The sequence below is a fragment of the Macaca nemestrina genome, chromosome 10 (genome assembly GCF_043159975.1).
Source record: "Macaca nemestrina isolate mMacNem1 chromosome 10, mMacNem.hap1, whole genome shotgun sequence".
Classification (NCBI taxonomy): domain Eukaryota; kingdom Metazoa; phylum Chordata; class Mammalia; order Primates; family Cercopithecidae; genus Macaca; species Macaca nemestrina.
Genome location: NC_092134.1, coordinates 79,831,241 through 79,846,128, shown reverse-complemented (window position 1 = coordinate 79,846,128; position 14,888 = coordinate 79,831,241). Strand labels below are relative to the sequence as shown.

Here is a 14,888-nt window from a genome sequence, read left to right as displayed (position 1 = left end):
ATTTTGTATTTTTAGTAGAGATGGGGTTTTGGTCAGGCTGGTCTCAAACTCCTGACCTCAGGTGATCTGCCCATCTCAGCCTCCCAAAGTGCTGGGATTACAGGCGTGAGCCACCGCACCCGGCATGAAGAGAAAACATTTCTAAACCTGCTTTGTATTTAGATGGACAGCTTTAGAAAAGAGGAGAGAGCAACATGTATTCTTCCACACTGTGTGGTGGGAAACAAACACCAGTAGAATAACAATATGGAAGAGAGCAAGGCAGATTTCATTATGGTAGAGTGCCTACACTTCCTCATAACTTGGATTTACACACTGCAAATCCTCTGATCTGATTACCTCCAGTGATCACGTAAAATACCGGCTTTAAACTCTTTGCCTTAGTGATAAAACAGCCACTTTGATTCACAACGAGACATTCACAATAAAGTATATTGTAAACGTACCTGTCCACAGCCCGGGGCATTGCACACAAACGGTCTGTCGTCTCCCATATTTCATATAGCAAAGCGGAGCTGAGGAGGGGGAGGTGGGGGAAAAAGTTATGTTAAATATGCTGGAGCAAAAAAAAAAGTGCTTCAAAAATATCAACCCCAGAAACAGGTGTTCCACAAATGCATCTATCAAAGTTGTAAACACAGGCTACTTTGGGGAGACCCATTAGACAGGTGGCATATGATCTACTGTGTCTCAATTGAAACTTTTAATTGGAAAGATTGAGATCTAAATAGTCAAGGAGTTTCAAACCTTTGCTAGATTTTCCCTCTTTCTACTACAGTATATAACACTCCTCCAACCTGCTGAATTACAACTAGTGCAATTCCTTATGTCAATAAATTCACTGAACGCTCGATGCGGAAGCCATATTTCTGAACTAGAGAAGACCAAAATTTGTCATTTAATTAATTAAGGGATTATAGGAGGGGTGCTCCATTTTACAGGGCCATAATCTGGCTCCCTGGTGTATAAACTACGAGACTGTTGGCAAGGGCTGTTTATCCCATATTATTGCCAAAGAAAACAAAGCACCCATCCTATTGGGCTACATGGGAAATGGTTTTCATTAATAAAAAAATAAAAATAAAAACCGGCAGCCTCCTCCTCCCCTCACCAATCGTCTGTGGCAAATGGAGAAATATCGATGCCCTTCCCCCCTCTGATTCTATTTACGGCTAGGTTTTTAAAAGCAGCAATAAAACAAATGTCGACTCTTTGGGGGTTTACTGGGAGAATATGTTCCGGCTGTTTGTGCTGCCGACCAGTGTTCTTGGGCTGCTCTGTTGCAGCCAACAGATGTGTGCTGCTGCAGGGGATAAAAGAAATGGCACTAAAAGGCATCACCATCTATCCCTTCTATTCCTCTGAAGACTTTAACAGGGTTTATACTGGTTTTTAAATTATTGAAGCTAAACTCTCAAAGTGTTTATTGAAATTCTTTGTTGAAGAACAGTAATTCCAATCTGAATGTGTGGGAGAAATTTCTCATATTCCAACTAGGAATAAAAATAGAAGTGGAGATGGATAAAGATTAGAAATGCAAATCATAGTAAAAACAATTCCTAAAAGATAAACAGCATTTTGGAAGGTGGAAGAGAAAAATGAAGCGGGGGGTAAAAGTAGTCTTATAAACTCCTAAAGGATATCAAATATCCTTCCATAAAAGAGAAAGGTATACAAAAGAGTATGAACAAGGGAAGATGAGAGAGGAACTACAATTTGAATACGCCTGCAAATAACTTCAGAACTGTAACCAAATTTCAAATTTTTATCTTGAAAATAAACTGAAATGTTAGGACAATCTGTCAGGCTCGCATTGAAATAAAATGTTAATGTGCTAGACTGAATCTGGTAATCGGAAAACCATGCTTAAAACGCAGAGGGTAGCTAGGTAACATCTCTCCTACTCTCTTAGGACTCACTCTGGGGTTAGAAACCAGTATTTCTAGTGTCCAATCAGTAATTCCACAACTAATCAGTGTTTAAAATTGTGGGGTGCCCCATAAAATAGAAGGGGTTTATTGGTCATCTTTCAGTGTGATAGAAACATGGTCTAACTAGGAAGAAAACTGATGCTACAGCACTGCTGTAATGGAACAGAGCCTGTACATACATACATGTACACAGATTTATATCACATTTAGCCAGGATAAATTGCTTCAATAAATTCTGTTCCTAGGAGAGGCCAGCTCAAGCTGATGATTGGGTACTGGGAAATGAGAGCTTCATTCTTCTTCACACAGCCCCAGGATGAGGGGGCTTTTCTGGTTGTTTGGTTTGTTTTAAATACATGATGATTTTTTTAGCACTTTCGGGAACTACAACATGGTACAAAATATGAGTAAACAAAAGTAAATAAATGCAATGACCAGGGCCATTAAGGCTGAAAACTCAGAGCACATCTAGAAAGCAATTCATTTCCGGAAAAATTCGTAACTCCTGTGCTAGAGATAATTTCACTGAATGTCCCAGAATTTGCTTCCCTAATATAATCACAAAATGAGAATTTTATTTCAACAATGTCCTCTAATATATTTTCAACCAGGAAGTAAACTACAAGGGCTAGAGTAGACATAACACAAGGATCAGGCAGGATTCCTTACTTTTATCTTGGTTCTGTTATTTGATGCTAAATTTTCTCATTTTTCTACCTATTTAGAGGAGGGAAAGAGTTCTGGCTGAGAAGTGGGACAGTATTGGCATAGGAAGTGGTGAAATAAATTCTGGAATAGCTTCCCTCATATCACAAAATTCAAAATGTAACTTGGCTTTGCACAATCACATCACAATATATGGCTTACCAATTTTATTTGGTGGCACACTTACTAGAAAAGAGAGATGAAAAATCATTACTTTCTGAAAGAAAAAAAGCAAAAACAAAAAAATTGGGGGGAAAAAGCATTAAAATCTAACAGAAGTATTTTCATTGTTCTTAAATATTCAATTGACAGCCACTAACTAGGATTTCCTGCTTCCTTCTAAATTTGCTGGCCTTTGTTTTACCATTTTCACCAAAGGAAGATCACAATGAGAGGAAGAAGCCTCTCTTCTTAAACACCCACAATTATTCTTAAATCATTCCCTCAATCTGTTGCCTCTTGTCGTTTCCATTATTCTTGTTTAAAAATTTTTTCACTGTACAGTGATTTTAAAAATTTAAGTATTTAACAAAAATAAGAATGATCTGTCTCCCCATTTAAAAAAAAAATCCAGCTAACATCTTTTTTTAAAAAAAATTTCTCCTTCACTCCTAGTCTGCTGCATCAATTGCTACATATAAATAATGTCATTTTGCTGATTTCAATCTAACACTTAAATCTTTAATTATCAGTGAGGTCTCACTGATGCCATCTCAAAAACAAAAAGCAACACATTTCTGTAGTGTAAACAGACTGAGACATAAAGTGAAATCTTGAAAAATAATACTGCCACTCACTAGAATTTAACTCACAGCTCATTTATAACTATTCTGCTTGACAAGCAGATCATGTGTCTGGGCATGGCACTCACAGTGTGTCATCTCCTTCCCAATCTATTCTTCAGGATGAAACATAAGCATTTTATAGAACTAAACAATAAATGACAGAAGAGGGATACACACACTAAGAAGCACTGACAGGGGGAAGTGGGCTGCTTTCAGCAAAGATCTTAGAACAGGGAAGACAAAAAAGCATAAAAAAACTGTCCCAGATGCCAACATCTGCAGAAAAGGCTCAGGTACTCAGTCACCAGAATTTTTTAAATGATTAAAAAAATTAATATTTACTCGAAAGAGAAAGTTATGTAAATGCTGGGAGAGAACTGAAGAAAACCCAAGGTTTAGAGAATGATTTTTAATAACTGAGATAATTTCATAAAATCTATGTTAGTTTTGTTAGAGACAGAAGTAGATCCTAAAATGGTCATTGTGCAAGAAAACAGATTTATGTATATCTAGATATATGTCTATATCTATATATTTTAATTGACTAAGTATGGAGTCTGTCACTGAGGACTACAAAGTAAATTCTCTAAACCTGGTGTGATATTACCATTACAATATAATTTAATAAGAAAAAAGAATGCAGACATGGTGTATTGTGATCATTTCTCTAGTAACCAACTAGAGAAATTGTTGGTAATAAGATGGCCCAACTCTAAGCAAGGAATAAAAGCCACACACAAACACATCCAGGGGCCTGTTTTCAGATTCCTAATGACAAAAAGCAGACACTGCTAGGTACAAAAAAATTAGAAGGATAATGTACTGTAAGTATCAGCGTCATAAAAATTTAGAAGATGTTAAGACTAGCTATCATTCATTCATTCAGAAACCACTAATAAGGAATGATCAAGTGCTAGGCAAAGTGGATATAAAAACAAAAAGACAATAGGCCTTCACACAAAAATAATTTTTTACTCATCTGTCATGAAAGACATTAAGAATGATGGCTTAATTTACAAGTTCAATCAGTCAGAGGTTGATCAGTATACATATCATTTAGATGCTACTGTATATGGTCATTTATCAAATTATTTTGCTAGCAACTCCAGATTATAAAAAAGAGGAGTTAACAGTCTTAGTAGGAGTTAACAGTCTTAGTAAAAGATTTAACAAGGAGCCAGGCACAGTGGTTCATGCCTGTAATCCCAGAACTTTGGGAGGCCAAGGCGGGCAGATCACCCGAGGTCAGGAGTTTGAGACCAGCCTGACCAACATGGTGAAACCCTGTCTCTACTAAAAATACAAAAATTAGCCAGGCATGGTGGTGCATGCCTGTAATTCCAGCTACTTGGGAGGCTGAGGCAGGAGAATCGCTTGAACCTGGGAGGCACAGTTTGCAGTGAGCCGAGATTGTACCATTGCACTCTAGCCTGGGCAACAAGAGTGAAACTCTGTCTCGAAAAAAAAAAAAAAGATTTAACAAGGAAGAAGTTTGAAATTAATAACCATAATTTGCTTTTTGGATTATACACATTTAGTGAGTTTTAAAATTCATTAATTCACCAAATATTTTACTCAGTGCCTATGCACAGTGCCATATGTCCTAGACCCAAGTAATTCAAGAGCAAATGAGACAGACATGATTTCTGCCCTCACAGAGCTTACTTATATTCTAAAAGGAAGAAGCAAGTAATAAGCAAGTAAGCAAAATAATTTTAGATTAACAGCAGATAACTGCTATTAAAGGAAAATGAAAAGGTGATGTGTTAGTGACTGATGAGGGCTATTTTGGTTTTCTGACTAAAAAGGGAATGGCTGCATTATCTGTAATCAAAAGGGGAATGGGGTAGAATATAAAGATTTAGGTTAAAACTTCAGGAAGCCTTTCTTCTTACAACACAGTAGATATTCAATAAATATTTATTGATTTAATATTTACTAAATATTTAAAGTCTATATTTAAGTTCGCACTTAACTTCAGGTTTCTGCAGAAAGCTGCTGGATCCACAAAATATTTGCTATGCAAGTATTTATGTATTTAAGGCTACACATATTTTAAATCCATATTTATGACTATCTTGTGTCTAAGGCACTTTTTATGACCACAGTCAACCAAGTCTATGCTTTTATCACCCAAATAACATGAAGCTCTGTAGTTTTTGGTTACAGTGCTAAAAATGGAAAGAAGGGAGAAATTTGTCAAGTTAACCCCAATCAAACCTTGAAAATCTCACCTAGAGCTATTAAGATACATGTTCAAGTACAAGATAATGCCAATAGAGTATGCAGCAGAAAGGGCTCTTTTTTTTTTTTTTTTGAGATGCAGTTTTGCTCTTGTTGCCCAGGCTAGAGTGAGTGCAATGGCACGATCTCGGCTCACTGCAACCTTCGCCTCCCGGATTCAAGCGATTCTCCTACCTCAGCCTCCCGAGTGGCTGAGATTACAGGCATGCACCACCACACCTGGCTAATTTTGTATTTTTAGTAGAGACGGGGTTTCTCCATGTTCGTCACGCTGGTCTCCAACTCCTGACCTCAAGTGATCTGCCTGCCTCGGTCTCCCAAAGTGCTGGGATTACAGACATGAGCCACTGTGCCTGGCCTGGCACTTTTATATAGTACTTTTGGCAGTACATATTTTGATGATCTTTCTGGAAGTCAATTTGGCAATATTTATATTAAATGTCTTAAAATGTTTTATATCCTTTGAACAGTTCATTCTTCTTTCAGACTCTCTAAAGATAAAACCAGACATGTGGACCATTTTTGCATTGAGTGTTTAACCACAGTCATCTCTACCACCAAAAAAGAATAGGAATTAAATTAAATAAGAATGGATAAATATAAATTAAGGTACTGCCTTATAATAAACTATATTTAAGTTATAAAGAATAACATTTTGAAAACTAAAAATATGAGAAAATGTTGTATGTTAAACAGGAAAAAAATCAATATAAAATTGTACATGCACCATAACTGTAAATCTATAAAAAAGTAAACAAAATAATAAGCATTGAAAAGATAAGGGAATTAACATCAAAATGTTAATAATGGTTATCTCTGGATAATGGTATCCTAGGTGATTCTATTTTCTTCTTTGTACTTTTAGTATTTTTCGAAGTCTCTACAATAATCACAGATTGGTCTTAATAAGTCAAAAAATTATAATGTAACCTAATAAGAAAAAAGAATGCAGATAGGCATGATTGAAAAGTCTGAGTTGGTGGGGTGCAGTGGCTCACTCCTGTAATCCCAGCAGTTTGGGAGGCCTAGGTGGGTGGATCACGAGGTCAAGAGATTGAGACCATCCTGGCCAACATGGTGAAACCCTGCCTCTACTAAAAATACAAAAAAATTAGCTGGTATAGGTTGCAGTGAGCCGAGATTGCGCCACTACACTCCAGCCTGGCAACAGAGTGAGACTACGTCTCAAAAAAAAAAAAAAAAAAAAAAAAATTAGCTGGGCGTGGTGGTGCACACCTGTAGTCCCAGCTACCCAGGAGGCTGAGGCAGGAGAATCATTGAACCCAGGAGGCGGAGGTTACAGTGAGCCGAGATTGCGCCACTGCACTCCAGCCTGGCGACAGAACAAGACCCTGTCTCAAAATAAAAAAAGAAAGAAGTCTGAGTTTAAAAAAAGAGGTCCGGCTTCTTCTACAAGTATGGAGAAGGCAAAAGGCAAGGAGGAAGATCAGCAAAGGGAACCAAAGAAAAATGTCTGTCAAAGGCAATAAAGTGCTCTGTCCTAAGAAGAAGGCAGAGTACACTGACAACCCCAGACTTCAGAAGAAGATACCAAATCTGTCCATTACCCTCTAAACTGCCACCTGTTAATCTGATTCACTGGGACATTCTGCGGGCCTGGTGCCAACAATTGAAGCTCAGCTCCAAAGGCCAGAAATTGGATGCATATAAGCGTCTGTGTGCCTTTGCCTATCCAAATCAAAAGGATTTTCCTAGCACAGCAAAAGAGGTCAAAATCTGGAAATCATTGCAAAAAAAATTAAAGGTGGCAAAAGGGGAAACGTCCCTGCAAAGTTCTGAGACACATCATCCTCCTGAAGTGGCCCTTCCCCCTGCGGAGGGGCCGCCTGCCCTGGAAGATTCCACTGCTCTCCTTGAGGGAGTTAATACTGTTGTGGTGACAACTTCTGCCCCAGAGGCTTTGCTGGCCTCCTGGGCGAGAATTTCAGCCACGGCGAGGATGCCAGAGGCAGTGGAATCTCCACAAGAGGCCTGTGTAACAAGGTCTTAATAAAAAGCCTCCAATGGGAATAGAATATCAGGAAAAAGGCCACACCTATGGTAATTAATGGCAGAAAGTCTGGAGAGGCGGATTCCGTGGGGCTGCTGACAGGTGAACTCTGGTCCTCTGCACACCTGTTTATGGGCCATGCTGACTCGTGGGGTGGCAGATGTTAGCCTAAGAGCCCTAGTAGCGCCTGTTGCTTTGTGAGTGGAGATAGAGACTCTCAGATTTAAAAACAGAAAAATGTTTCGCAAATTACCATAAATTGTAGTTAATATGTAGAAAAACTCATTCATACTACTTTTCTAAAATAGACACGACTTCAGCAGCAGCTCTTTTTTGTTTTGTTTTGTCTTCTGAGACAGTGTCTCACTTTGTTGCCCAGGCCGGAGTGCACTTGTGCAATCTCAGTTCAGGGCAATCTCCGCCTCCTGAGTTCAAGTGATTCTCCTGCTTCAGCCTCCCGAGTAGCTGGGATTACAGGCACCTGTTACCACACCCAGCTTTTTTTTTTTTTTGAGACGGAGTCTCGCTCTGTCGCCCAGGCTGGAGTGCAGTGGCCGGATCTCAGGTCACAGCAAGCTCCGCCTCCCGGGTTCATGCCATTCTCCTGCCTCAGCCTCCCGAGTAACTGGGACTACAGGCGCCTGCCACCTTGCCCGGCTAGTTTTTTGTATTTTTTAGTAGAGACGGGGTTTCCCCATATTGGCCAGGCTGGTCTCACACTCCTGGACTCAAGTGATCTACCCGCCTTGGCCTCCCAAAATGCTGGGATTATGGGCATAAGCCACTGTGCCTGACCTTCAACAGGTCTTTTAAGTGAGAAGTCCTTCAGCTGAGCATTGTGAAGGAGTTGAGTAAAATGGTAGTTGGCTCTTGTGCTCAATTTTCTCTTCCTCTGAACACTGACTACTTTAGGAGCTGCTTCATTCCAATTGCAATTTCATAAAACGTAGAGTATTTTAAGGCAAAGAAAGGCTGTTAATTCTCTCCCTCCCTCAAACACACGATTTTTAATATTCGAAACAATATTTTTCAAAGTTCTCTTAATAACCTGAGATTTCTATGGTTTGACTCCAGGATCAAAACACAAGGGACTTTGTCTGTATTACTTCACTTATAATTGTTTCGTATATTTCTGGTGTTTAAAATGTCTAAGGTTGCTTCCCACTCATAAATATATAACATATTGAACTTAAAATGTGTTTATTAACCGATTCTCCATAAATAAAAATAAGATGTGTATATAAAATAATTCATCTGTTGTATTTAGGGAACCATATTCATTACATGCAAATTTTATTTTTAGTGTTCTTAACTCAAAAGTAGGAGTAAACCAAAATGTGTGATTTTTCTTTTGTATGACTCATTTGTTTGTTCTTTATTAGCTGGCGGTATGGGTTGGATCATTTGTTTTTAAAACTACTTAGATATGATTGACATACCAAAACTGTACATTTTTAATGTATCCTATTGAGTGTACTTAATTTCTAATTTTTTGGTGTACTTCCTAAATTTATAGAACTGTGAGGACTGGGAACAGATCTGTTTTTCACTTGTCCTGATTTAATGACAGTTTCCAACATTGTTTTGTTATTGCAAGTACGGAATCTTTTTTTTTTTTTTTTTTTTGAGACGGAGTCTTGCTCTGTCCCCCAGGCTGGAACGCAGTGGCCGGATCTCAGCTCACTGCAAGCTCCGCCTCCTGGGTTCAGGCCATTCTCCTGCCTCAGCCTCCCGAGTAGCTGGGACTACAGGCGCCCGCCGCCTCACCCGGCTAGTTTTTTGTATTTTTTAGTAGAGACGGGGTTTCACCGTTTTAGCCAGGATGGTCTCGATCTCCTGACCTCGTGATCCGCCCGTCTCGGCCTCCCAAAGTGCTAGGATTACAGGCTTGAGCCACCGCACCCGGCCAAGTACAGAATCTTTATTATTTTATTTTATTTTGCCCCTTTAATGAAGATACTAAAAATAATGCACTGGAAGGAGTGGCAGAGTTGGAAAATTTGTAACCATCATAATACAGATGTAATAGGTTTGGGAAAGGATCCTCAAAAATGTTAAAGCAAGGGAGGAAAGTTTGTTGAGAAGCAAGATGTTCTTCTCCCCTGGACCACATTGGTTATTGGTGGTCAGAATTGTTCAGTGTAACAAATAATAAGACTTTTTTTCTTTAAAAAAAAAAAAAAGTCCATATCTGTCTGACTATTCTAAAGCACTAAACAGTATATTTAAAAATTATACAAAACTACTCATTTTCTAACTACAAAGCAACAGAACCAAGTGACAAATTAAGTTCAAAAAAGGCCATAAAAAAATTCTAAAATTACAAACCATTTCATATAGAAACAAACACGGTGGAAACTTGTTTATCAACACACAAGGTAAAACAGGCAATTCAAAATAGCTCCTCCTTTTGTTACCTTCCAGGATCCATTTTCACAATCCCATGAATGTTCCCTAACAATTATGCTTATACCAGACAATTAGAAATTGCCCCAACCATGCATCACAAAGGGAATATAGAGCTGAAACCAAGTTTGGCAGGTACTGAATACCTTTCAACTCAGTATAAACAAGCTGAAAAACTTAGAAAGGTACCCAAACAGAGCTCTATGGGCTCCATTTCTTTGTGATAATAAAAAGAAATTATATGCAAACAGCTCTCTTCTAAACACACAACTTCAGTTACCACGTTTCAGACTGTAAGAAAATTTAGCTGCCATTAAGCAAAGAGTACAAATACAAGTTCTTTGCCACAGCAGTCTCAACATTTTATATTCTCCATAGGATACTCAGTGCTGCTCTGATTTCCATTACATCTAGCAAACTGACTTAAGATTCCAGTTAACACATGAACTATAATGCAGGTTATGGGAACCCCAGAAAACAAAGTAGACTACTCAAGTTTTACCAGGCAGTAGATTATTTAGGTATTAAAATTTCTGTTCATAGGCCAGGTGCCATGGCTCACACCTGTAATCCCAACACTTTGGGAGGCTGAGGTCAGAGGACAGCTTGAGGTCAGGAGTTCAAGACCAGTCTAGGCAACAAAGCAAGAGCCTGTTTCTTTTCTTTTTTTTTCTTTTCTTTCTTTCTCTCTCTCTTTTTTTTTTTTTTTTTTGAGACAGAGTTTCGCTCTTGTTGCCCAGGCTGGAGTGCAATGGCGTGTTCTCAGCTCACCACAACCTCTGCCTCCCAGGTTCAAGCAATTCTCCTGCCTCAGCCTCCCAAGTAGCTGGGATTACAGGCATGCGCCACCACGAGTGGCTAATTTTGTATTTTTAGTAGAAATGGGGTTTCTCCATGTTGGTCAGGCTGGTCTTGAACTCCCGACCTCAGGTAATCTGCCCGCCTCAGCCTCCCAAAGTGCTGGGATTATAGGCATGAGCCACCGCACCCGGCCACGAGACCCTGTTTCTTTAAAAAAAAAAAAAAATTAGCCACCCAACCCACAGTGGTGTGTGCCGGTAGTCCCAGCTACTCGGGAGCTCGGGAGACCGAGATGAGAGGATCCCTTGAGCCCAGGAGTTCAGGTTGTAGTGAGCTATGATCACAGCACAGCACTCCAGCCTGGGTGACAGACTGGGACTCTGTCTCAAAAAAAAAAAAAAAGCTCATAAATTCTGGACTAATTTTCCATTGAAGTATTTAGCATAATAGTTTAGCATATATTATCTTATTACTAAATCAAATGTCCCAAAAGGATATGCTGAAAGCATATATGTACCACTATAATCTTAAACTAATTAGCCTTATTGTTTTAAATCTTACGCTTTTTTTTTTTAGACAGGGTCTTGCTCTGTCACGCAGGCTGGAGTGCAGTGGTGTGATCTCGGCTCACTGCAACCTTTGCCTCCTGGGTTCAACAGATTCTCATGCCTCAGCCTCCTGAGTAGCTGGGACTATAGGCATGCGCCACCATGCCCGGCTAATTTTTGTACTTTTAGTAGAGATGGGGTTTCACCATGTTAGCCAAGCTGGTTTCGAACTCCTGACTCAAATGATCTGCCCACCTCGGCCTCCCAAAGTGCTGGTATTAGAGGCGGGAGCCACCGCACCTGGACTTTAGCCTTATTGTTTTATATCAGTGTTTTGTAAAGCACTTGCTAACAGACTGGAAAACTGAGGCAGACAGTTACAAAAAATATATATAGGCAAAAAAAGGCAACGGGTTAAGGTAGGTCTGATCCTAGTTAGCTGTTCTCATACATTCCAAACAAGATACAAAAATGGACTGGGTGCAGTGGCTCACACCTGTAATCCTAGCACTTTGGGACGACGAGGCAGGTGGATTACTTCAGGTGAGAAGGTGGAGACCAGTCTGATTAACATGGTGAAACCCTATCTCTACTAAAAATACAAAAATTAGCCAGGTGTCATGGCGGGCACCTGTAATCACAGCTACTTGTGAGGGTGAGGTGGGAGAATCACTTGAACCCCGAAGGCGGAGGTTGCAGTGAGCTGAGATTGCACCACTGCACTCCAGCCTGGGCAATAGAGTGAGACTCTGTCTCAAAAAAAAAAAAAAAAAAGATACAAGAGTGGACACCACATCTTTTTATAAACCCTAAAACTAGTTACAACTGAATCATGTTTTACCAACACTTCAGAGCACAACAGGTACTATTATATCTGCTTATTATATATAAACATGTTACATATGCTTATTATATAAATAAATGTCCTGAAACATGAATTTGAGGGGTTACATGTTCTGGGGTATCATTTTATTTAGGAAAATTAAGTGATGTTCATAGTTTGGTTTTTTTGGTGGGTTTTTTTTGTTTGTTTTGAGAAAAGGTCTCGCGGTCACCCAGACTGGAGTACAGTGGCATGATCACAGTTCACTGCAGCCTTGATCTCCTGGGCTCAAGAGATCCTCCTGCCTCAGCCTCTTGAGTAGCTGGGACTACAGGTGCACACTACAATGCTCAGGTCTTTTTTTTGTTTTTTTGTAGAGACAATGGGTCTCGCCATGTAGCCCAGGCTGGTCTCAAAACTCCTGGACTCAAGCGATCCTCCCGCCTTGGCCTCCCAAGGTTTTGGGATTACAGGGGTGGGCCATTGTGCCCAGCTAATATTCACATTTTTAACATTAAGCATGTTTTATTATAATTATTTTAAAATTCATAATCCAGGCTGGGTGTGGTGGCTCACATCTGTAATCCCAGCACTTTAGGAGGCCAAGGAGGGTGGATTATGAGGTCAGGAGATCGAGACCCTCCTGGCCAACATGGTGAAACCCCGTCTCTACTAAAAATACAAAAATTAGCTGGGCATGGTAGCATGTGCTCGGGAGGCTGAAGCAGGAGAATCGCTCAAACCAGGGAGTTAAGAGGCTGCAGTGAGCCGAGATCACACCACTGCACCCAGCCTGGTGACAGAGCAAGATTCCATCTCCAAACAAACAAAAAAATTCTTAATCCTGTAATAGCATATATGAAAGGTTAGCAAACTTCAACTCATGGGCCAAATCTAGCCTATCACCTATTTTTATATGGCCCACAAACTAAGAATAGTTTTTAAATTTTTCTTTTCTTTTCTTTTTGAGACAGAGTCTCACTCTGTTGCCCAGGCTAGAGTGCAGTAACGTGATCTTGGTTCACTGCAACCTCTGCCTCCCAGGTTCAAGCAATTCTCATTCCTCAGTCTCCCGAGTAGCTGGGATTACAGGCATGTGCCACCACGTCCAGCTAATTTTTTCAATTTTTAGTAGAGACAGGTTTTCACTGTGTTCGCCAGGCTGGTCTCAAACTCCTGGCCTCAAGTGATCTGCCCGCCTCAGCCTCCTAAAGTGCTGGTATTACAGACACGAGCCACCACGTCCAGCCGGTTTTTACATTTTTCAATGGTTGAAAAAAATTGGAAAAAATATGTTGTGATATGTGAAAATTATAGGAAAACAGCTGCACTTCTTTTTCTTTTCTTTTTTTTTTTTGAGAAGGAGTCTCGCTCTGTCACCCAGGCTGGAGTAAGGTGGCACCATCTCAGCTCACTGCAACCTCCACCTCCTGGGTTCCAGCAACTCTCCCACCTCAGCCTCCCAAGGACCTGGGGCTACAGGCACGCACCACCACACCCAGTTAATTTTTGTATTTTTAGTAGAGATGGGGTTTCACCATAGTGGCCAGGCTGGTCTTGAACTCCTGACCTCAAGTGATCCTCCTGCCTTGGCCTCCTAAAGTGCTGGAATTACAGGTGTGAGCCACCGTGCCCAGCAGCTGCATTTTTCTTTTTCTTTTTTTTTTTTTTTTTTTTTGAGACGGAGTCTCACTCTGTCGCCCAGGCTGGAGTGCAGTGGCCGGATCTCAGCTCACTGCAAGCTCCGCCTCCCGGGTTCATGCCATTCTCCTGCCTCAGCCTCCCGAGTAGCTGGGACTACAGGCGCCCGCCGCCTCGCCCGGCTAGTTTTTTGTATTTTTTAGTAGAGACGGGGTTTCACCGGGTTAGCCAGGATGGTCTCGATCTCCTGACCTCGTGATCCGCCCGTCTCGGCCTCCCAAAGTGCTGGGATTACAGGCTTGAGCCACCGCACCCGGCCTTTTTTTTTTTTTTTTTAAAGACAGAGTCTTTTGCTGTCACCAAGCTGGAGTACAGTGGCTCGATCTCGTCTCACTGCAACTTCTGCCTCCTGGGTTCAAGCGATTCTCCTGCCTCAGCCTCATGAGTAGCTGGAACTACAGGCATGTGCCATCACACCTGGCTAATTTTTGTATTTTTGGTAGAGACGGGGTTTCACCATATTGGCCAGAATGGTTTTGATCTCCTGACCTCAAGATCCACCCACCTCAGCCTCCCAAAGTGCTGAGATTACAGGAGTGAGCCACCGTGCCCAACAGCTGAATTTTTCAAGGTTGGTGCTATAAGACTACTGTTCTCAAAGTGGGCTCCAGGGATCCCTACAGTTCTTGCAGGGGGTTCATGAAGGTTAAAATCATTTGTGAGTAAAAGATCTATTTAAAGAGCAAGCTAGGCTGGGCGAGGTGGCTGGCCGGGTGCAGTAGCTCTCACCTGTAATTCCAGCACTTTGGGAGGCTGAGGTGGGCAGATCACCTGCAGCCAGGAGTTGAAGACCAGCTTAGCCATCATTGTGAAACCCTGTCTCTACTAAAAACACAAAAATTAGTAGGGCATGGTGGTGTGCACCTGTAGTCCCTGCTACTCGGGAGGGTGAGGCACAAAAATCGCTTGAACCTGGGAGGCAGACGTTGCACT

The 14,888-nt window shown here is 40.8% G+C and overlaps 1 protein-coding gene and 1 pseudogene across 5 annotated transcripts in view; one reads left to right on the top strand and one right to left on the bottom strand.

The window, feature by feature from the left end:
- The window catches only part of LOC105474264 (cyclic AMP-dependent transcription factor ATF-7), a 128,694-nt gene that overhangs the window by 99,614 nt on the left and 14,192 nt on the right, over positions 1-14,888 (bottom strand). For all 5 annotated transcript variants that reach the window (XR_011609139.1, XM_011728763.3, XM_011728766.3 and 2 more), the window contains exon 2: positions 447-515. Coding sequence is in view for 4 of the 5 variants with exons in the window: in XM_011728763.3 (XP_011727065.1) it covers positions 447-494 (48 nt within the window). In the remaining variant the exon portion in view is untranslated. The remainder of the gene's footprint in view (positions 1-446; positions 516-14,888) is intronic.
- On the top strand, positions 7,136-7,676 carry LOC105468028 (developmental pluripotency-associated protein 4 pseudogene; annotated as a pseudogene).